Source organism: Pogoniulus pusillus, chromosome 41, assembly GCF_015220805.1.
Source record: "Pogoniulus pusillus isolate bPogPus1 chromosome 41, bPogPus1.pri, whole genome shotgun sequence".
NCBI lineage: Eukaryota > Metazoa > Chordata > Aves > Piciformes > Lybiidae > Pogoniulus > Pogoniulus pusillus.
In genome coordinates, this window is record NC_087304.1 from 2,158,554 (window position 1) to 2,181,067 (window position 22,514).

The following is a 22,514-nucleotide window of genomic DNA, read 5'->3' on the forward strand; positions in this document are numbered from 1 at the left end:
GTGCAGAACTTTATTTACAATAAATCTTCCCTTTGCTTGCAGAAATGAATGAGATTTCAGCACTGGGGACTTAAGGACCAGGAAAAGTGAATGTGGCTGAACAAATGGGCTCTGCTGGCATGTCAGGAGTGAAGCAGCAGAGCAGCAGCCTCCTGCTAGGGCCCAGCATCTTGGCTCTCACCTGGGAGCAGGCAGCTCAGAGACAGCTCTGAGACAGCTCTGCCTGCAAGGGAGCTCCGATTGTGCTCTGCATGTGAACGGGGAGCAGGCAGAGGATCAGCCCGCGGGCCCCAGGGCTCTGCTTTCTCCTTCCATACCAAGAACTGAGGCTCAGTAACCCGAGTCTGGCACTTTTCAGTTGAGTATTTCAACCAGAGGGAGTTTCACTGGGCCGTTTCGAAGTTTTATTTGCTTGGCGGGCAGGATTCCGACTGCTCCACACCGTGAACACGAAATCTGCTTTCTGCTTGGAAACAGCTGCGGCTGCCTCAGCTCTGCACCCTCAGACCAGCCTCAGATTGTCAGACAAAGGGCAGCCATGGAGCCAGGAGTGCCGGCGGGGGCCGGCAGGAGGGCAGTGCTGGAGCACCGAGTGCAGCTTGCGCTGGAAAGCAGAAAAGTGGGCGCAGAAAGTTTGCCGAGAGCTTTTAGGAGCTGTAGAGAGCAAATCAAAGGTTCCTGGCTGGGTCCTCGAGGCTTTGCAGTTGCTATTTCACACCCAGGCCCCTGTCCTGTAATTAGCTGGAGCGGTTTATATGGTTCTTAAACCCCGAAGATGTTGGTCGCTTGTTTGTGCAGGCTGCCAGCCAGGCTGCTGCTGGCTCCGCGGCTCTCGCTGCAGCGAGCCCTTTGAAGTGCCCTGCACGCCAGGAGCACTGCAGCACCTTAGAGCAGGACTGAGCCTTTTGCAGCTGAGGGGCAGAGTTTCGATGTCTCTCTTCCGGTCACAGTGCTTTGGGAAGGCACTAAAAAGGCTTCTCCAGGTGGCATCTGCTGCTGGCAGTCAGGCTGCCATCTGCAGCTCCCTGCAAAGTTTGCAAGCCTTAGCTCCCAGTGAGCCTCCTTTCTTCCCCCCTCCGTGGCCTGGAGGCTGGCTCCAACGTGTGATCCTCTTTACGCAGGCAGCTTTGCTCCCTGGCAGGATGGATCCTCGGTGCCCCAAGGACAGTGGTTTACAGTTGGATTTAGGAGGAATGTTTGAATTTCACTCAGCTTTGCAAGAGAGAAATTTGCCCTGAGGTGCAGTCTGCAGGACAGGACCTGACTGCTGCCTGCTTCCTGGGCTCTGGCACGGTGAAAGCTTCCCTGTGCCAAAAGCGTGGCCTTGCTGCTTCTGGGGAAGGAAATGGGAGCATCCCCCATGGCAGGGAGTCAGCTTAGTCCCTGGATGAGCAGAGATGTTCTCCTCCTGCAAGCACAGGAGTGTTTGCCCAGAAGCCACACCTTGAGCACTGGGTTCAGTTTTGGGACCTCGCTCCAAGGAGGAGCAGGTCCAGGGAAGGGCAATGAAGCTGGGGAAGGGTCTGGAGAACAGGGCTGGAGAGGAGCAGCTGAGGGAGCTGGGGGTGTGCAGCCTGGAGAAGAGGAGGCTCAGGGCAGACCTCATTGCTGTCTACAGCTCCCTGAGAGTAGGCTGGAGCCAGGTGGAGGTTGGGCTCTGCTCCCAAGCAGCAAATACTAGGACGGGAGGAAATTGCTTCGAGTTGCCCCAGGGGAGGTTTCCGATGGACCTCAGAAGAAACTCCTTCACTGAAAGGGTTCTCAAAGGCTGGCACAGGCTGCCCAGGGCAGTGGTGGAGTCCCCATCCCTGGGGGGGTTTCAAAGCTCTGAGAGCTTCTCCAAGCAAACCCAGTCTGTGGTTCATTGGCACAGAGCCGTCCCTGAAGCTGGATTTGCTGGAAGGAATCATCCTGCTCTGGGACAGGCTTCTCTGCCCTGCCGCTCCATTTGCCAGGGTCTAATGCTGAGAAAACATTTCCTGGTTCCCTGTTTGTCCCAGTCAAGTGCAGGGTCCCTGCTGGTGCCTCACTGCGTGCTGCTGCCTTGCCCACAGCGCCCTGCTGCCATCCCAGTGTTGTCTTTGGAAGGACATGAAGTGGCTGCCGCTCCACCAGCCCCACATCACCTCTGCAGCACGGGAAGGTTTCTTGCTTCAGGGTGGCCTGGAGCCAAGCCTTGATTCTGGGAAAAATAACCCTAACAGAATCCTCTGTGTGGCTGCCAAAAGCTTTCAGAGCAGCAGCAGATAGGAGCTGGAGAAACGAGAAGACTTCCTGTGAGCAGGCAGCAAGAAGCTCACCTGGAAGGATGACAAGGGACTGGTGGAGAGGAGAGCAGAACCGAGTGCCCTGCAGGGCTGCAAGCTGCTTTGCTGAGTGCTGTACAGAGGGCAGTGCGTGGACTCCTAGAATCGTTTAGGCTGGAGAAGACCTTTCAGGGCATTGAGTCCAAGCGCTGCCAGCTCACCACTGGACCACTGCCCTCAGCACCACATCTCCAATGGCTTTGGAACCTCTCCAGGGATGGGGACTCCACCACTGCCCTGGGCAGCCTGTTTTATGTCTGCACAACCGTTTTGGGGCAGAAATTGTTCCTCTTGTCCAATCTAAACATCCCCTGAGGCAACTTGAGGCCATTTCCTCTCATCCTATCACTTGTTTCCTGGGAGAAGAGCCCAACCTCCACCTGGCTTCACCTCCTCTCAGGGAGCTGCGGAGAGCAATGAGGTCTGCCCTGAGCCTCCTCTTCTCCAGGCTGCACACCCCCAACTCCCTCAGCTGCTCCTCCCCATCCTTGTTCTCCAGACCCTTCCCCAGCTTTACTGCCCCTCTTTGGGCCGACTCCAGCCCCTCGGCGTGATCCAGCTGCCTCTCTCTGCCCTCTGCACTCCAGAATTTCTTCAATGGAAGAAATGGTGACAAATTCCAAGTGAAACCCGAGAACCTTTCCCCAGCGCAAGCACAATTTGGAGCCGAGTTCAAAATAGCACTGGGACTCTGTGGACTTCCCAGGATATTCTTCTGTGAGGATAATGGGAACGTCAACAGGAACATTAAGTAGGAAGTGTGAGAGATGGAAATCTTTGTGTCCTCAGGCAAAGCCAGGGCAGCTCACTTGTCGATTAAGTCGCAATCTCTCGCTGTCTGCTCTTGTGTAAGCTGCTCAACCTCACACCTTCCTCTGGAGCCTCTAAGGAAGAGCAGGGAAGTAGCTGGATCTCGTCTGCCAGAGCGATTCCAGAGGACCTGGAGGATAACAAACAAGCCATAAGTAAACACAGCCTCCTCCCTGCAACCTCTCGGCTGCATCTGCTGTGAGGAGCTGCAGGTTGCTCAGTGAGGAGCTGTCTGCAGCAGGCGCAGCTGCGAGCACCCCAGCGCCGTCCTGCAGCGACTCTCCCTTTGCAGCAGAGCAAACTCTGTTAGCAGAAACTTTTCCCCGACACGTCTGGAGGGCTGGGGGAGATGGAGCTGCTGTCTCAGGAGATCCCATCGCAGCTTTCCAGTGAGCCCCATATGTGCTCAAGGTGAAGACGGCAGGAGACATAAATAATGCCTGCGGTGTGAGCTCATCCCCGTGTCAAGTGCATGGCAATCTCCTGCGCCGGGGAAGAAGGAAACCTGGCACCAGCCTCAAGCCTCTCCCTGCCAATGCCTTAATGCAGTCAAGATTTACATTGTCTGCTGGGTCATGCACTCAGCAGCCGTCCGCATCCACCCACACCCCAAAACGCGAGCCCTGAGTGGGTGAGAAATTCCAGAAGCATCTCGGCAAACACAAACGCTGTGGCGTGGAGAAGCTTTTGTTACGCAAACCCTGCTGGACCCGGGGAGCTGGAGAACAGAAGCAGGGTCCAGCTTGCGTCCTGGAATTCAATCTGATAAAGCTGCGCAGGCAAAACAATGAGAGAGGGAGGAAGTTTGACACCCCCACCCCTACCCCCGCCCTCAGCCATCTGCATTCCTTCCCTGGAGCCGTGAGCGGGAGCAGCCGTCGAGGGGAGGCTGCAGCCCTCTTCCATCGCGGCAGAGCCAAGAGGGGGAAATTTATCAAGTTTCATCTCAGGCACTCAATCTTTCGGTGCTGTGGGAGAGGCAGAGTGGCAGCTGGGCTCTGGATGTTCGATATTACCACCTATGGTATGAAATCCAGGTTAACTCAGCACATTGTTTATCATCCTCTGCTCCTCCCGCTCAGCCAGGCTGGGCGATGGGGATCTGAGTGGTAAATCGCTGTGACTGATGAGCTTTTAGCGTGGCAGGCCAAGGGTGCAGGTGTTCCCCCGCAGAGCCAGAGGGTATCTCACTGAACCTGCGTGCCAGTTGTTTATGCCTGCTGCAGAGTGCTGGAAGTGGTTAGCCTAACAGCTGTCAGCGATGGCTGATCCTGCCCGGGCCTGGATCAGCCTCTGAGTCCCAGCTCTGCTTTCTGCGATGCTATCTCAGACCATGTTTAAAGTTTTAAGTGCAAGCTGGCAGCTAGAACTGAGGGCAGGACGTGACTTTGTGGCTGAGGCTAATCCTGACGGTTGCTGAACTGGGTTTCATCCATCTCTCTCTAACAGCCTTGAAAGGGTGGATCAGGATAATCTCTTCTGGGTACGTGGGGCAGGGAATGCTCAGAGGCGCCTGCTGAACTGCCTGAGCCCAGGCCACGGAGGGGAGCAGCAGTGGCAGCGAGGGCAGAGTCGATCTGGTAGGATCAGGTTCCCGCTGCTGAGGGGCAGGAGGATGCCCCCAGACAGTGCCCACTCTGTCACTGTGGAAAAGCAAAGTGGCAAGGGCCGGGCGCGGGTGTTGGGGAGCAGCCCTGGCAGGGCTGACTGCTGCCTGCCTGCCTGCTGCCTGCTGCTGTGAGCATGCCTGCAATCCGGGGCTGAGCAGCCCCAGCCTGCCTCTCCAAGGGGCTGTGCTCCCCACAAAGCCCTGCTGCAGCCTGGCAGCCTCTGCCCTGCTGCAGCCTGGCAGCCTCTGCCCTGCTGCCAGCCCAGCCCCGCCGCACACACCGAAGCCCACAGGCTGCAGCCCACGGGCTGTGGTCCACGTCCTGGCTGCAGCCTGTGAGCCTGCAGCCGAGGTCCTGGCTCCCCTCTGCCGGGGCTGATGCAGAGTTGGGGTTCAGTGGATGGAGCCTGCGCCTGCGGAACGCCGCGGGAGAGGGAGAAGGGTGGAGCTGGAGGCACTGGCAGGAGTTTGGCAGCGAGGCTGAGGCTGTGTGGGAAGCCTGCAGGGCTCTGTGCTGCGTGGCGCAGAGCAGAGCTGTGGCAGCATCTCCGCTTTGCTCTGCAGCACCCAAACAGGCCAAGGAAATGGGAAACTTCCTCAGGCTGGAAACTTCTCCCAGGAACGAAGCCTTCACCTGCAGCCTCAGCACCAGGATTCTGCTGTGCAGGAATCGCCTGCATCTCATCTGGCAGGAGCAGGAGATGCTGTTAAACCCAGAGCCTTGCTAATGGATGCCCAATGTTTGCTTCTCCCTTGCTTTCCCTGCTCCATCCCAGCGCTGGCAGGTGGATCAATACCTTTATTGATGATCTGACCAGGGGGTTGAGTCCAGCAACAGTGAGTTTGCAGATGACACCAAACTAGGGGCAGGTGTGGAGCTGTTGGAGGGTAGCAGAGCCCTGCAGAGCTGGATGGGTGGGCAGAGGCCAATAGGATGAGAATAGACAAGGCCAAGTGCAGAGTTCTGCACTTTGGCCACAACAACCCCAGGCAGCTCCAGGCTGGGGCCAGAGGGGCTGAGAGCAGGCAGGTGGAGAGGGAGCTGGGGGTGCTGAGAGAGAGGAGCTGAAGAGGAGGCAGCAGTGCCCAGGTGGGCAGCAGAGCCAATGGCATCCTGGGCTGGCTCAGGAGCAGTGTGGGCAGCAGGACAAGGGAGATTCTTCTGCCCCTGTGCTCAGCAGTTGAAAGGCCTGGAACACAAACCCTATGAGGAGAGGCTGAGGGAGCTGGGGGTGTGCAGCCTGCAGCAGAGGAGGCTCAGGGCAGAGCTCATTGCTGTCTACAACTACCTGCAGGGAGGCTGTAGCCAGGTGGGGGGTGGCCTCTTCTGCCAGGCAACCAGCAATAGAACAAGGGTCTCAGTCTCAAGTTGTGCCGGGGAAAGTATAGGCTGGATGTTAGGAGGAAGTTCTTCCCAGAGAGAGTGATTGGCATTGGAATGGGCTGCCCAGGGAGGTGGTGGAGGCACCGTCTCTGGAGGTGTTCAAGAAAAGCCTGGCTGAGGCACTTAGTGCCATGGTCTGGTTGATTGGATAGGGCTGGGTGCTAGGTTGGACTGGATGAGCTTGGAGGTCTCTTCCAACCTGGTTGATTCTATGAAAGACCTAGAGAACAACCTTTCTATGAAAGCACTGCTCAGGCCACCCCTGGAGTGCTGTGTCCAGTTCTGGGCTCCTGAATTGCAGAGAGCTGTTGAGGTGCTGGAAGGTGTTTGGAGAAGGGCAGCAAGGCTGGGGAGGGGCCTGGAGCACAGCCCTGTGAGGAGAGGCTGAGGACAGTGTCTCACCACCCTCAACCTGTGTCAGTCTCTCACCACCCTCACTGTAAAGAACCCTTTCCTAACATCCACTTTCAATCTCCCCTCTGCCACTCCAAACCCATTCCTCCTCATTCCCAGACCTTCTCAATAGTCCCTCCCCAGCCCTCCTGGAGCCTCCTTCAGATCCTGCAAGGCCACTCCAAGGTCTCCTCAAAGCCTTCTCCTCTCCAGGCTGCACAGCCCCAACTCTCTCAGCCTGTGCTCAGAGCAGAGCTGCTGCAGCCCTCTCAGCATCTTGGTGGCCTCCTCTGCACTGGCTCCAACACTTCCATGTCCTGCTTGTGCTGGGGACTCCAGAACTGCCCCCAGGACTGCAGATGGGGTCTGAGGAGAGCAGAGCCAAGGGGCAGAATCCCCTCCCTTGCCCTGCTGCCCACACTGCTCTTGCTGCAGCCCATCGAGGTTGGCCTCGGGTTGCATCAGGAGGAGGTTTAGGCTGGACATGAGCAACAACTTCATCCCCCAAAGGGTTGTCAAGGCCTGGGACAGGCTGCCCTGGGCAGCGGTGGAGTCCCCATCCCTGCAGGTGTCCGTAACCCGCACAGCCACGGCCACGGCCACGGCGGTGTCGGGGCCATGGTTGGACTCGATGATCTCGGAGGCCTTTTCCAACCGGGGCACTTCCCGGATGCTAAGGCAAGGAGGGCGCAGAGGCACCGGCACCGGTACGGACAGGGGCAGGGGCAGCAGCACCGGTAGGGGGACGGCAACCGGCACGGGCACAGGCACCAGCACCGGTAGGGGCACGGGCACCGGCACCGGCGCCGCCACCGCAGCTGAGCGCGGCCGGGCGGGAGCGCTCCGCTCGCCCCCTCCCCGCGGCGGCCGCCGGGGGAAGCCCCCAGCAGCGCGCAGGCGCCGCCGCCCGCCTGCTCCTGCTGCCGCTCCGCGCATGCGCCCCTCCGCCCCCTCACCGCCCCCTCCCGCCCCGCTCCGCGGGCGCGCAGGCGCCGTGCGCCCCTCCCCGCCCGCCCGCCCGGCGCATGCGCCTCGCCCCCTCCGCCGCGGGGAGGGGGATGCGGACGGGGGAAGATGGCGGCCTCGAACAACCCGCGGAAATTCAGCGAGAAGATCGCGCTGCACAACCAGAAGCAGGCGGAGGAGACGGCAGCCTTCGAGGAGGTCATGAAGGACCTGAGCCTGACCCGCGCGCACCGGGTGAGCCGCCGCCGCCGCTCGGCCTTTCGCCCGCCCGCGCGTCCCCGCCGCCGCCGCCGCCCGTGTGCGCGCCCCCGGCGGAGACGGGCAGGGAAGGGAGGGGAGGGGGGCAGGAGGAGGGGCGGCGTCCCCCGGGGGCTTCCCTCGGGGGCTTCCCCCGGGCCGGGGGCAGCAGCAGCAGCGGCGGCGGCGGCAGCGGGCGGGGGCGGCAGGCAGCGCCCCCTGGCGGGGGCGGGCGGCGCCCTCCGGAGCGGGGCGGGGGGCCACGAACGCTCCCCCCTCCCCCCCACCCTCCCCGTTCATCCTCTCCCTTCGCCCTCCGCGTCCTCGGTACCGGGCCGGGAGCATCCTCTGGGGAGCGGTCTCCAGCGCTAGGCTTAGCGGGGGCAGGTGCGCTCGGCGGGGCCCCGGGGCAGGGCCCGGTGTGTTTGTGCGGGGGGGTGGGGGGAGGCCTCGGTTCCCCCGGGGCAGGCCCCGCACGAGGCTCGGCAGGGGTCTCCGGTTCCTCATTCCAGGCCCAGACTGCGTGTGGGGGTCTCAGCCCTGCAGCAGCCTGCCCGAGGGGGTGGGTGCAGGCCTTGCTTCAGGGCCCCGCAGAGCATCCCCTGCGCCGTCGGGGGCGGCAGGGCCAGCTCCTGCCCCAGATGCTGCAGGCCAGGCCGGGCCCTGGGCCCGTACGCCCCGAGCCAAGCCTGGGCTGCCGCGGCAGGGCCTGCGGGCACCGGGCGCTGCCGTTGTCCCTGTCGGGCTCCAGCTGCCGTAGGGGCAGATCGCTGCGCACCCGAAGCCTGCCCTGCCTTCTGCTGTCTCCGCAGAGCCGCTCGGCAGAAGCAGGCGGCGTGAGGAGCGCTCTGCCGGCGCCCGGTGCCTGCCGCGCTGCAGGGATGGGGCTGCCGGAGCTGCTCTGCCTGGCTCTGCGCTCACCTGCCTGTGCCCAGAGGGTTGTTCTGGTTTCAGCCACTGAAAGGACACTGCTGGGCTGGTTTGTGGCTGAGCCGTGGCAGGAGTGGGAGCGAGGCAACGTTTCGGGCTCCATTGATTGCTCCGGGGCAGGGGAGGGTAAATATTTGTGCTGAGTCGGTGCTGCTGCTGCTGCTGCTGCTGCTCAGGTGCGGAGGAAGGATGCACAGCTCTGCCCTGCTGGGGAAGGTGCGAGGCCAAGGTGCTGTCTGTGCTGAACTCTTTGCTGATGTTTCCTAGAGGAGTTATTTGTGAGCAGAGTGAGGATGATGAGGAGATGCCCAGAGGTGCTGGAGTTGTGTTTCCCGCGCTGCTGTCCTGCCGCTGTGGCTCCCTACCCTGGGGTTCCCTGTTTGGGGGTCACTGCTTGGCTGCCGCTCCGGAGCTGGGCGTTACTTGAGGGCTCCTGGAGCCCGCAGCTCTGGCTGGGCCTGCAGCTCGCTCTGCCACGGGAGCAGGCAGGATCCTGACTTGGCTTCTCCATGCTTGGGTTCCTAACCCAGGTTTCGCAGGTGGAAACCCATTTCGTGCTCAACAACCCGGTGAGGAGAGGAGGCCCCAAGCTGAATTAAGTTGTCTGAGGACTGAGGTGATGGAAACAGTGACTGAGGAGCTGAGGAGAACATCTCCCTTGTAGCCTTTTCCCTCAGTTCCCTGCTGCCGTCGGCGAGAGGCAAGGGGAAGAGCAGAGAGGGGTTAAGTGCAGCTTGGTCTCTGCTCCCATTTTCCCTTGGCAGGCAGCGCTCTGCTGCCGAGCTGAGCCTTACTCAGAGCGTGGACGCGGCCCAAGGCTGCTGCTGCCTTTTCATTGTTGGTCATTGTCTCTTTGCAGTGTTTACTCTCTGCTCTGCTCTGCTCTCTTGGTAGTTACTAGTGGGAGCAGGGAGCTGCTGCTGCACCGTTTCTGCTGCAGACACGAGCTGCTTGCTTTCCATCTTGGTCACCTTCCACCTTTTTGTGCTGCTGGATCCATCTGGCATTTTAAAGTTGTGCTGCGTCTGTCTTGCCCAGGACAAAGCAGGACGTGGCCTGAACTCCTCCTCTATTGCCCTCACCTGCAGCTGGGGAAAAAAAAAAACCCAACAAGAATTCCTTAGAAAAATTGTGGCTTTGGTTTCAGAAGCAGCAGCAGCAGAGTCCTGCCTCAGCTGGCAGCTCCAGGACTGCATCTGAGCTTTGCAGACCTTGCAGAGCCGGGAGGTGGGTGGCTGAGCCGTGCAGGTGGGTGGCCGATAGAAGCTGGAGCTGCTGCATTGTCTTGTGAGTGGGACCTTGGTGTTTGTGATCCAGAGCTTTCTGCCAGTCCCATAGTAACCAAGTGGGTGAGCAGAGGAGGAGGGATGGTGTATGTATTTTTTTTTCTGGGTGCTGTTGACTCCCTTTTGCTCGAGGTTCTGCTGCTTTCCCTCTTCGTATGAAGCACAAAACGCTGGGGCTGGTTCCTGGCTTTGGAGGAGCTGTTTAGCAGGACCTGCTCAGTGCCTGCTGTGAGGCAGCCCCAGTGCTGCCTGTGCTGTGCTGTGGATTTGCTCACAGGAGGCTGTTGCTGCCCTTCCAAGTTACAGTGAGCAAAAGGTGGAGGTGCTGCAGGACAGCTCAGCTGGTGCTGAACTTCTCCCTGCCTGACTCTTCAGATGTGAAAGAATGGAAGGCTTCTGAAAGAGGCCTTGGGCATGGCTGGTGACCTGCAGGCTCAGGGGGAGTCCTTCTTCAGCTGAGGACATTCTCAGCTTTCCAGGATTGCTTTTTCTTTCTAATATCCATCACCCTGGAGGTGTTCAAGGCCAGGGTGGATGAGGCCTCGAGCAACCTGGCCTAGTAGGAGGTGTCCCTGCCCATGGCAGGGGTTTGGAACTAGATGATCTTGAAGGTCCCTTCCAACTCAAGCCCTTCTGTGATGCTGTGGTTGCTAAAGTCACTCAGAGTGGAGGGACTTCAGGCAGAGCTGTGTTTGAGCTCCCTCTTATGGGCCTTGCAGTCTTGCCTGGAGACACCCCCAAACCCTGAGCTGCACAACCTGCCAACCTGGAAAGCTGTGCTGTGGTTACTGGAGTGAGAAGAGGGCAGAAAAACCAAGCTGGTGCAGATGCTTGGAGATGTCCTGGGGAATTCCAAGCATACTCAGTTTTCCCCTGTACACAGAAGCCTCCCATGCAGGTGAAGGAGTTTCAGTCAGCTCCTGCCAGCAGCACCTTTCAGCAGGAGGATCTGTAGCAGGCACCTGTGCTCCTCAGAGACACTGTCTCTGTTCCCAAGTCAATGATTAAATGCTCTTCCAGGCCCTCTAATGGTGCTGGGACAGAGCTTGCTGATGTGTTTGGAGAGGGATCAAGGCCATAGGAAGGCAGAGCCTGGTGTTAGGATGTTACACTGCAGTGGTTTGGAAAGGTCAGACCCTGGCTCTGCCTCCTGCTGCAGCAGGACACAGACCCGCGGTGGTTGGTTCTCTTACCACCACACACACTCAGCTGTGCAGCTGCCTGTGGCAGACACAGCCTGGGCCAGAAACTGCTCTGAGGGTGCTGGACTGGTGCTGTGGTGTGCTCAGGGCTCTGAAGGGACGATGATGGCAGGTGAAGGAGTGGAGCAGCAGGGCCCAGCTGCCCCAGGGCTGCGGAGCATCCCTGGCCTTGCACAACGCCCACCTGAGCTGTCCGAGGTAAACACAGAGCCACTGCTGCTGTGCCAGGCTGGAGACCTCCCTGGTGCCAGGCTGGAGACCTCCCTGCCTCAGCTGGCAGCATGCTGGGTGTGCTGCTGACCCCGGGCTGGGAGTGCTGTGGGGTTGGTGTGAAGGAGCAGGATTTTGTTTGTTATTGTTCCATCGTTACCAGGCATTGCAGCTGCTCGCTGCAGCTCTTGGACACAGGCTGGAGAGCAGCTTCGTGGAGAAGGACCTTGGAGGCCTGGTGGACAATAAATTATCCCTGGGACAGCAATGTGCCCTCATGGCCAAGAAGGCCAATGGTCTCCTGGGGTGCATTAAGAACAGTGTGGCCAGCAGGTCAAAGGAGGTTCTCCCTCTCTGTTCTGCCCTGGTGAGACCAGAGCTGGAGTACTGGGGCCAGGTCTGGGCTCCCCAGTTTGAGAGAAATGGGGAACCACTGGAGAGAGTCCAACACACTGCAGTGAGGGTGATGAAGGGCCTGGATCTGTCTGACCAGGAGAGGCTGGGAGCCCTGGAGCAGATGAGCAGCCTGAAAGGGGATCTAATCCGCCCCAAACTGATCCCAGTCCTCCAGGTGTGGCTTCACCACTACAGGTTGACCTCACCTCTCTGGTCCTGCTGGCCACACTGTTGCTGATCCAGGCCAGGATGCTGGTGGCCCTTTTGGCCAGCTGAGCACCCCCTGCCTCCTCTTTGGCTGCCTGTCAGCAGCACCCCCAGCACCGTCAGCCTCTGCGCAGGAGCAGCCCCCAGCCTGGCTGGGTGTGTGCAGGAGCTGCAGTGCTGCTGTTGAAGGTTTGCTGAGCAGGGTCAGGCTGTGGGAGTGAGACCCAGGGTGAGACCTGGCAGAGTCTCCAGTGGTGTTCATCAAGCCAAAAGGAGCCTTGTGGAAGGGCCTGTGTCAGGCAGGGCTGTTTGTGCCTGAGCTCAGTGGTGCTTTATCAGGCTGCAGCTGAGTGTTGATCACTGTCTCGTTTTGCAAGTTATTGCTTGGGAGCTGAGGCTTCTTCCCCCCTGGCTCTGGGGTGATGGAGCACGGGGGAGTGCAAGGAGCTGCCCTGGCTGCAGGCAGAGCTCTGCAGCACCTCAGAAGCCCTGGCTCTCAGGCTCTTTTCCTTTCCTGCCTGCTTGGTCTGTCACTTTTCTTGCTGACTGGGAAGATCTCCTCGTGACTGGCAGAGTGGTTGCCGATGGCTGCCTGGCAGTGAGCTGTGTGAGTGGCAGATGCAGCCCTGGGAGATGATTTTCCCCACCGATTTTGGTACCCAACCCTTACAAGTTGTGGTGGTGTTTTCCTTGGGTGGCTGAAGTCTCCCAGGGGAGGGGGGGGTTGGGTTAGGTTTCCAAACTGGAGGCATTTCCAGGCAGATGGTGAGAGCTGAGCTCAGGAAGCAGAGCAGTGAGTTGTGACCTGCCTCTCTCTCCGCGGTGCCTCCTCAGCCCTCATCTTGCAGCCACGTGAGGCTGCCTGGAAGATTTTTCTAGCTCTGGAGTCCTTAAGTGTTTCAAGATCCATAAGCTGGATTAAGGGTGAAAAAAACCAAGCTCAGTGGCCAGGGAGAGGACAGTGACTGTTCCTGTGCAGCTCCCCAGCTTGTCCTTCCCTCCTGCCGCTCACAGTGAGCTGAGCTCCTGCTCCTTCTTCCTGCACTCCCAGCGGGCAGAGATCCTTCCTCTTGCAGTCCTTCAGTCGCGCTTCCAGGAGCCCTCACTCCCCCTCACCACCTCTGTGGGCATTTCTAAATCCACAGCAAGAAGAGCATCTTCAACACTGCACAGGTTCTGCCCCCCAGGTGGATCCAAAGCCCTCCATGACCTCCTGGTTGCCGCTGGGTTCTCCTCCCGCGCGCGGCGGTGCTTGCCTGGTGCCGACCCTTTGCCTTCGAAGAATCTGGGCTCTCCTGGCAGATATTTTTAACACCCAGGGAATTGCCATCCTCAGAGCTGTCAGGGGAGGGCCTGAGGTTGAGCTGCAGCGAGAGGAGTTGTTAGAGGGAAGAACAGGCTGCAGAAGTCACCACCACCCTGGGTCGTCTCAAAGGGCAGCGTGAAAAGGCTTTCTCGGTGTCTGGACCAAGGTGAGCTCCAGCAGCTGCATCCCATCCCCTGCCCACTGCAGGAGCTCTCCTGGTGGCTGGGAGCCCCAGGGAGGGGTGCAGGCAGGCCCTGCTTGCCTCCTGCTTTCCCAAACTCGTAGGGTTACATAACCAAATTTTCATTCTTTAGCTAAAAATAAAAAATGGAGCAGAAAAAGCTATTTTTAGGTTGCTTAATGAGGGCATCTCTGCTTTTATTTCATCTCTTCCGAGGCGTTTCCATAGGAGGGCTGAGGAAGGGCTGGAGTTGGGGTTTGTTGTTGTTGTTATTGTGTGTTATGTTTTCAGCCTGGACATTCAATCCCTGCTGTTCCTGCAGCGTTGCCACCAGCAAGCAGAGTTTGGTCTGCTCTGAGGGAGGGGTTTCTGTCCAAGTGTGTCCTTAGCTGAGAGTGGAAAGAGAGAAATGCTGAGAGCCTGCTGCTGGGGTTAAATTCACCAGGCAGGGAGAGGCTTCCTTCTGCTCCCAGGCACTCCACGGGCCCCAGGTGTGAGTCCTCTCTGCTGTCTTTCACTGAGTGGTCAGCAAGGTTCAACGTCCTCCTTTGGCAACCCTTGCAAGACAAGAAGGGTGTCAGAACTGCCTCCAGTTCTGGTGTCCCCAGCAGAAGTTGTTGGAGTGAGGCCAGAGGAGGCCACAAAGATGATCCAAGGGCTGGATCTGCTCTGAGGACAGGCTGAAGGAGCTGGAAGGGTTCAACCTGGAGAGGAGAGGGTTCCAGGGGGACCTCAGAGCTGCCTGCCAGTGCCTGAACGGATCCTGCAGGAAGGCTGCAGAGGAACTTCTGCTGAGGATGTCTGGGACAGGCCAAGGGGAAATGGTTTGGAGCTGAGGGAGAGCAGGGTTAGAGTGGAGCTGAGGGAGAAGCTCTTCAGTGTGAGGCTGGTGAGAGTGGCCCAGGCTGCCCAGGGGGGGCTGTGGCTGCCTCCTTGCTGGGGGTGTTGAAGGCCAGGCTGGGTGAGGCCTGGAGCAGCTGAGCCTAGCTGAGAGCTGCCTGTGGCAGGGGTGTTGGAGGAGATGAGCTCTGAGGTCCCTTGCAGTGATCCCTGCTGGGGCTGCAGGGTGCCAGGGGAGCTGTTTGGTTCCAGAGGGCTTCGGTTGGTGCTGCAGCTCCGCTTGGCTCCCTGCCCGGCGATGGAGCAGCGCTGAGGAACTGTCCCTATTTTAAGGCTCTGCTTGTGCTGTATCCTGTTTTCACTTGCTGCTCAGTTGTGACTGCTGAGGTTTAAACAGTAAACCTTTGTTCCCCAGAAATAGCAGAGTGTTTCCAAACACCAGCGGCAGCCTCTGCTCCCGGGGGTTGGTCTTTGTGCTTTATTTCTTTATGCAAATCCCCTCCCCAGGTGTGTCCTTACCATTCTCTGCCCTCCAAGCCCAAACCAGAGTCCTGGAATCACAGGGCAAAACCTCACAGTTGGGTTGCAAGGGACCTTCAAGATCATCCAGTTCACAGTACCACAGTATCACCAAGGTTGGAAGAGACCTCACAGCTCATCAAGTCCAACCCTTTAGCACAGAGCTCAAGGCCAGACCATGGCACCAAGTGCCACGTCCAGTCCTGCCTTGAACAGCTCCAGGGACGGCGACTCCACCACCTCCCCGGGCAGCCCATTCCAGTGTCCAATGACTCTCTCAGGGAAGAACTTTCTCCTCACCTCTGCTCGAGGAGGTTGCTCCAGGTCCCATCCAACCTGGCTTTGAACCAGGCTTGGAACCTCCACAGCCTCTCTGGACAACCTGTTCCAGTGCCTCAGCACCCTCCAGGGGAAGAGTTTTCCTCTTGCCTCGTCCCAGTCCATCTTCTTTCAGTCTGCAGCCATCAGCCCTGGTTCTGTCACTGCAGGGCTTTGTGCAAAGTCCCTCTCCAGCTCTCCTGTAGCCCCCTTCAGATGCTTGCAGGCTGCTCTGAGGTCTCCCCAAGCACATCAAACAGTTCAGATGAGTTTGTTTTGTGGAGCGGTTAAGTTCCTTCCCCCTCCCTCTTTCTCTGGCAGAGTTCAACATTGTGGTTTGTTCTCTTGGGGGTTCAGAAGACAAAGGATTTGTGGTTTGGGGTGTAACAGGGATTCTGGGGGGGGTGGGGTTGAGCTCTTTTCACTTTCACATGAATTCTAGAAGACACCTGGGGGTGCAGGGCTGAGCCTGGCTGCAGTTTTTACGTCTCCGCTTCCTCGCCGCTTTAGAGCTGAGGCAATCTGGGGAGTTGGTTGCAGCTCCTGAAGGAGAATCTAATGGTGCCTTGGAATTTGTAGATGACTCATAACAGGACAAAACAATCCAGTTAAGTGATTTGAGGTCTTAAATAATCTCTTCAACAGGAAGGTGAAGAAAACATCATGAACTCATGAGTAATAATTGGCTCTCTTGGAGTGCTGAGAGTGCAGCGATGGCTCCTTGGCAGGGACTCAGCTGATTCCTGCTTAAGCTTTGCTGATCAATGCCCTGCTCAGCTCCCAGGGGTGAAACCTGCCTGGGCTGAAACGCTGCTGGCAGAGCAGTCTGCCAGTCACCAGTTGGGAGAAGTTTGTCTGGAGCTGCTCTGGGGTAGTGGCGCTTTGCACTCCAGCTGCAGGGCTGGGGCTGATGCTTTGGGCTTTGCTTTTCCTCCCCTGCTCTCCTCGTCAGTGCAGGACTCAGCTGGGTGGCCGAGATGGCTTTGTGATGAGGAAGAGCCTGCCTCAGGCTGTGCTCTGTGCCCTGGCAGATCTCTGCTAGCTGCAGAAGTGAAATGGTTTTAGAGTGCCCAGACTCAGGCAGTAGGAGCAGCTTCCTCAGAGGGCTCCTGTGGTGCTGGGAGCTGAGAAATGAGGTGCTGGAGGAAGTTCTGCTTCTCAAAGCACAGAATCCTCTGGGACTGCATTTGGTGGAGGCTTTGAGACAGCTGCAGGGGACCCATGCAGGTGTTCAGTGGATGCAAACCCTTCAGAGAGCTCAGGGCTGCACTGGTGAGCATCTGGGGGTGCAGGCTGTGGAGTGCCAGCAGGTTAGTGAGGGTCACAACCTCCTCTGCCTCAGCTGCACAGCACTCCTCATTCCTCTGAGGGGGTAACCCCCTCCTGGTTCCCAGTTTGCTTTTCCATGGCACCTGGGGAGAGCTGCTGCTTCAGGCTCTGCCTTCATGGATAGAGGAGAGGAGGATTCTGCTTCCCCTTCGCTCCCTGGGGATCCCAGTTGGGAGCTGGAGTGAGCTGGGATGCTCAGCCTGCAGCAGACTCCCTTTGGCTGTGGTCTCTGAAAGCCTGCAGGGCTGTGTGCTGTGTGGGGCAGAGCAGAGCCGTGGGAGCATCGCCCCTGCTGTCAGTTTCAGGTCTGGGGGGAAATGTGGGTGCTGGAGAGTGTTGGGAAGCCTTCACCCCTTGGGCAGGGCGTTTGGTAGTGCCTGCAGTTTGCAGCTCTGCTGGGAGGGCAGGCTTGGGCTGAAGTGTTCCAGCAGAAGCAAAGCTGCTGCTCTGTGGGGGCTGCTGAGACATTCCCACGGATCCTGCCCTGCAGAGGGGAAAAGAGAGGCAGAAATCAGTTTCCTTTTTATTGACTTAGTGACTGCTCCTGGTTGCCCTGCAGAGTTTTGTGGTGGTGGAACAGACACTTGGCAGTGACTGAAGTGCAGTTGGGGTGGTGGCAGAGGCAGCAGTGGTGGAGCAGTTTGTGGGACATGGGTTCAGAGGCAGCTCACAGCACAGGGCAGGGGTCGCTGGCAGCCTTCACCTGGTTTGCAGCAGCCCCTTGGCTGGGCGGCTCTGTGCTCTGCAGGGTCACTGCTCTGGGTCCTGCCAGCATGGGGAGGCCACAGCAGAGGCACAAGGGAGACTTCTGCTCCCCTTGTCCACACTTCTCCCTCTCCCACCAGTGGTAAAATCTTCACTTCGATGAGAACAAACCCACTCCAGTTCATGAAAAGGAAACCCACTGCAAACCATTTTGCTCCAGAGCTGCTGCTGGAATATTTGTGAGTCCCAGGTGGCCCAGCAGAGCAGCTGCTATCACTGTGGATTAGACCTTTCCTCTAAACTTCAGCCTTCATTTCCTTTAGCAGCCTTCCTGGGAGGAACAGCTGTGCCTTTGGATCCACTGCTGCTCTTGGAGCAGTACCTGAGCCTGCAGGAAATCAGCTCCTTCAGCAATCTGCCTCCATGGCATTTCTCCTGCTCCTGCCAGCCTGGCCAAGGGAGCTGAGCTGCAGAGGGGTTAGCAGCAAGCAAGGATTTTGCTGTTTGGTGGAGTTGGAAATTGGAGGGGGGGCAGGGGGCAGGTGCAGAGCTTTGAAGCTTCAAATTCCAATGCAGGCTTGAGAATATTAACAGCAAAAAGGCAGAGCAAGGGGGAGGGAGCAGGCAGGCTCTTGTGGTGGTCAGAGCAGTCAGCAGGAAGACTTCACAGCATCACAGTATCACCAAGGTTGGAAGAGACCTCACAGCTCATCAAGTCCAACCCTTTAGCACAGAGCTCAAGGCCAGACCATGGCACCAAGTGCCACGTCCAGTCCTGCCTTGAACAGCTCCAGGGACGGCGACTCCACCACCTCCCCGGGCAGCCCATTCCAGTGGCCAATGACTCTCTCAGGGAAGAACTTTCTCCTCACCTCCAGCCTAAATCTCCCCTGGCACAGCCTGAGGCTGTGTCCTCTCGTTCTGGTGCTGGCCACCTGAGAGAAGAGAGCAACCTCCTCCTGGCCACAACCTCCCCTCAGGTAGTTGCAGACAGCAATAAGGTCTGCCCTGAGCCTCCTCTTCTCCAGGCTAACCAATCCCAGCTCCCTCAGCCTCTCCTCGTAGGGCTGTGCTCAAGGCCTCTCCCCAGCCTCGTTGCCCTTCTCTGGACACGCTCAAGCATCTCAATGTCCCTCCTAAACTGGGGGGCCCAGAACTGAACACAGCACTCAAGGTGAGGTCTAAGCAGCGCAGAGTACAGGGGCAGAATGACCTCCCTGCTCCTGCTGGCCACACCATTGCTGATGCAGGCCAGGATGCCACTGGCTCTCTTGGCCACCTGGGCACACTGCTGGCTCATGTTCAGGCAGGCATCATTCAGCACCCCCAGATCCCTCTCTGTCTGGTTGCTCTCAGCCACTCTGACCCCAGCCTGTATCTCTGCATGGGGTTGCTGTGGCCAAAGTGCAGCACCCTGCACTTGGAGCTATTGAACTCCATCCCCTTGGGCTCTGCCCATCTGTCCAGGCAGTCAAGGTCCTGCTGCAGAGCCCTTCTGCCCTCCAACCCAGCCACATCTGCCCCCAGCTTGGTGGTATCTGCACACTTGCTGATGACTGACTCGACTTGCAGAGGGGTGGCTGGTGGGAGCTGGGTGGGTTGGAGCCAGCAGCTCTGGTTGCAGGGCTGTGAATCATTGCAGCGATGTTCCCTTCTCTGCCTGCTCTAAGTCTGTTTGCTTTCCTTATCAACACGAGGATTGTGGATGGGAAGAGATCTCCCTTTGAAGAAAACACTTCCTCTGGGATTCCACTGAGGAGCTGGCCTCGTCTTGAGGGTTTGTTTGACTTGGTGTTTGATTTGGGGCTGGAGAAGGAAGCCAGAGCAGCACTTTGGGAGCTTTGCTGCCTTCTGCTTTGCTGACTTGCACGTTTGGTCTGGAAAGTTTCTCACTGCCCTGCCTGTGCAAGCTGAAGAGTCAGGATCTGAGGACAAGAGGGGCACTTGAGCTCCACTCTCTGGCTCTGACTTCTCTGCAGAAGTGTCCAAAATAGCCATCCCAGGGCCCTGTACTGGGACAAACCTCTGCTGAGGGCTGAGCTGTGAGTTCATTCCTGGGCAGAGCAGAGCACAGCAGTGACCTGTGCCTCCATCTCCAAGAAGGACATTGAGGGGCTGGAGGAGGAGCTGGGTGGGAGCAGCTGAGGATGCTGGGGGTGTTGAGCCTGGAGAAGAGGAGGCAGAGGGGGCCAGGGCAGTGGTGGAGTTCCCATCCCTGGAGATGTGGTGCTGAGGGCTGTGGGTTGGCAGTGCACTGAGGTGGTGCTGGCTCAAGGCTTGGCCCCTGTGATCTTAAAGAGCTTTTCCAGCCTCAGTGAGTTTTTGTCTCTGTGATCCTCTTCTGAGGATGCCAAATCAAGGCCAGGCTGGTGCAGAGCTCCAGTCTGTGCTTCTCTCTGGCCACTCCTGGCTCTTGCCTGCTTCAGGAGGAGACTTCCCTGAGAAATTTCAGACCTATCCAAGCGGGAAACTTTGAACTGTTTTGAACCCCAGGATTTACCTCTAAAACTTGGAGTTAATCCTTTAAACAGAATCTAATTTCCAATTAAGCTTCAACAGCACATTTCTGCTGGTAATCTCCACTTGTTGTGCTGCTTATGGAGCCCAAGGTGCTGAAAGCTGACTGAGGGCAAAAGCTGACGTGGAGAGGAGAGCCTGGGGTGGAGTCTGCCAGGCAGCTAGAGAGCAGCTCTCAGATCTCACTCCCTGCAGCCCTCAGATCCCTGGAGGAGGTTTGTCAGGGGCCACTCCACCCTTGCATGATCAATTCCTGCTCTGTTAAAAAGGACCTTTGGAAAGAAACAGCTGAGAGGCAGCTCTGGCTCTTGGTGACTTCGTTCCAGGCTCCCATTTGCTGTCTGGTGGCAGTTCCAGGACTATTCCTAAGGTTAGGATTTACCCAGAGTTTTATTTTTGAGGTAGGATCTCAGAGAAGTGTTGAGTTGGAGCAAAGGCTTCCTTTGGCTACCACCTGAGTGCTTTGGAACTTTGGGAAGGCTGGAGGAGGACTGGAGGTGCTTTCAGGGAAGTGTTTCTTGGGGGTTTATGGTAGAAGTCTCCCTGCAGACACAGCTCTGTGTACAGCACAAAACCCAGGTGGAGAAACTGAGAGCTTCAGATGGAATCCTGGAGTGGCTCAGGTTGGATGAGAGCTCAGAGATCCCCCACCATGGGCAGGGGCAGCTCTCAGCTAGGCTCAGCTGCTCAAGGCATCACCCAGCCTGGCCTTCAACACCCCCAGCAAGGAGGCAGCCACAGCCTCCCTGGGCAGCCTGTGCCAGACTCTCACCAGCCTCACACTGAAGAAGTTCTTCTCACAGAGGGAGATTGAGACTGGAGAGAATTGGAGAAGTGAGGGTGGGGAGAGCCTGGCCCAGGCTGCCCAGAGAGGTGGGAGCTGCCCCATGCCTGGCACCATCCCAGCTCAGGCTGTGTGGGGCTGTGAGCAGCCTGCTCTGGCTGGGGCTGGACTGGATGAGCACTCAGGGTCCTTCCCCCCCACGACAGCAGCTCTGACATCACAGGGGTTAAACTGCTGCTGCTCAGCTGAAGGGCTGGGGACCAGGCAGGCCTGGCCTGCTCTGCTCATGCTTGATCTGCACAGATTGCAAGTGGCAGTTGTTGATGGTCTCCAATAAAGCTCCAGAGTCTGGGGGCCACTCAGTGCAGGAGGCAGGAGGCTGCTGAGAGGAGCAGGCGCAGCTCCCCAGGCCGCCCTGGCTGGATGATGGATGTTGGATGATAGCAGAGCAAGCAGGCAGGTTGCTGACTTTCTGGCACAGGTCTCCAGGAGTCTTTCTGGGAGGTGATGCTGCTGAAGTTAATGATGGAGCACAGGCCCTGGCCAGGCTGCAAGCCTTGGATCTCTGCTGCGTCCTCATTCCTAACTCTTAAGTGCACAACTGGTCAGGACCCCTCTGCTACAGCCTGCTCTGGGGCAGGGATCTGATGGGGGAGGCCAAAATGTTCAAGGGACATCAAGCAGCTCCCCCCATGCCTCCTAGCAGGTTCCTCAGAGGAAGGCAGCACCTGCTGGAGCAGCTCCTGCCAAGCTTGGCAGCAGTGCCCAGCAAGCCTCTTGGTAACAGAGCTGTGGGCAGGAGCTCTGCTTTTGGGGGGGCTGTGACCCTCCAGGGTCCCTGCTGCCCTGTGTCAGAGCTGTGCTGCAGCTGTGTCAGGAGGCTGTGAATGAAGCTGGAGCAGCTTTGTTGCTGTACACAGGGCAGCAGCTTAGCAACCACCCTGCTGCCAGGCCAGGAGCTGAGCACTGAGGCTTCAGCCAGTTCTGCGCTGCCAGGCTGGGCATGTTTGTTGCATTTCAGTCTGCAGGAGCAACCAGGTGGCACCCACTGAGGAACCAGGGCCAGAGTGGAACCTGCAAGCTCATTTCTCTGGTGTCTGGAGTCCCTGGCAGCAGAGTGGTTGTGTTCAGCTGATTGCCAATGCTGCTTTATCCCTGTGGCATGGGGCTGTGGGGGGCAGCCTGCTGTGACAGGCAGGTGGCTCAGTGGGAGCCTTGCAGGGTGGAAGGAGAAGTTCTGTTTAGTGCTGATGTTGGAAAAAGGTCCTCAGCAAAAAGGTCCTTTGGTGCTGGTTGTGCTTTGGGTGGCCTCTGTGTCTTTGCTCTTCCTCCAAGGCATCCAGAAGGAAAGCAGAAGGCATCCAAGTGTGAGGTGCTGCCAGCTTGCTGCACCTCCTCTGTACCTCGGTTGCTGAGGGGCTGGATGCCCCCCAGGACTTTTCCTGCCATCACACATGCCCCAGGGGGGGGCTGTTTGCCAGCTCTGCAGTGTGATGGCCTTCATGGAAAGTTGATTTTGGGCTCATGCTCTTGATAGGTGAAAGAGCTGAGAAGTAAAGGAGCTGCCCTGACCTCTCCTCTCCCCTTCTCTTCCAGTTACAGCTGCAGAAAACCCAGTACCTGCAACTGGGCCAGAGCCGTGGCCAGTACTATGGTGGCTCCCTGCCAAACGTCAACCAGATTGGGAACAGTGCCATGGATCTCCCCTTCCAGGTGAGCTTTCCCCAGGGCTGTGCTTGGTGAATGCTTCCTGTTGGTGAATGCTGTGCCTGGATGCTGATTTTCCCCTCCCAGGAGGCCATCAAGCAGCTGCTGGTTGAGAGTGGAGCACCACGGCCTGAGAGCTGAGAGCTTTTGCTCTTTTGGAATGGAGAACAGGTCTGTGGGGGCTGCTGCTGTAGTGTTTGAGCCTCTCCTGCCCCTGGCTGGGAGGCTTTTGTCTGTGCAGGGCTGATGCAGTTTGGGGTAGTGAGGGTTAGTCCTTCTGCTGCAGGCTCAGGGCAGCAGGCAGAGAGTGCAAGGGGGTGTGGAAGGAGGTGGCCCACGGTGGTGGGCATCACAGCCAGGCAGGGGCTGCTT

The 22,514-nt window shown here is 58.2% G+C and overlaps 1 protein-coding gene across 6 annotated transcripts in view; it reads left to right on the forward strand.

Moving 5' to 3' along the window:
- Positions 1-7,544: 7,544 nt before the first annotated feature.
- Positions 7,545-22,514, forward strand: part of CRTC1 (CREB regulated transcription coactivator 1) — a 42,085-nt gene continuing 27,115 nt past the window's right edge. For all 6 annotated transcript variants that reach the window (XM_064175054.1, XM_064175056.1, XM_064175057.1 and 3 more), the window contains exons 1-2: positions 7,545-7,702; positions 22,032-22,148. In XM_064175054.1, the coding sequence (XP_064031124.1) occupies positions 7,577-7,702; positions 22,032-22,148 (243 nt within the window). In that variant the 5' untranslated portion in view covers positions 7,545-7,576. The remainder of the gene's footprint in view (positions 7,703-22,031; positions 22,149-22,514) is intronic.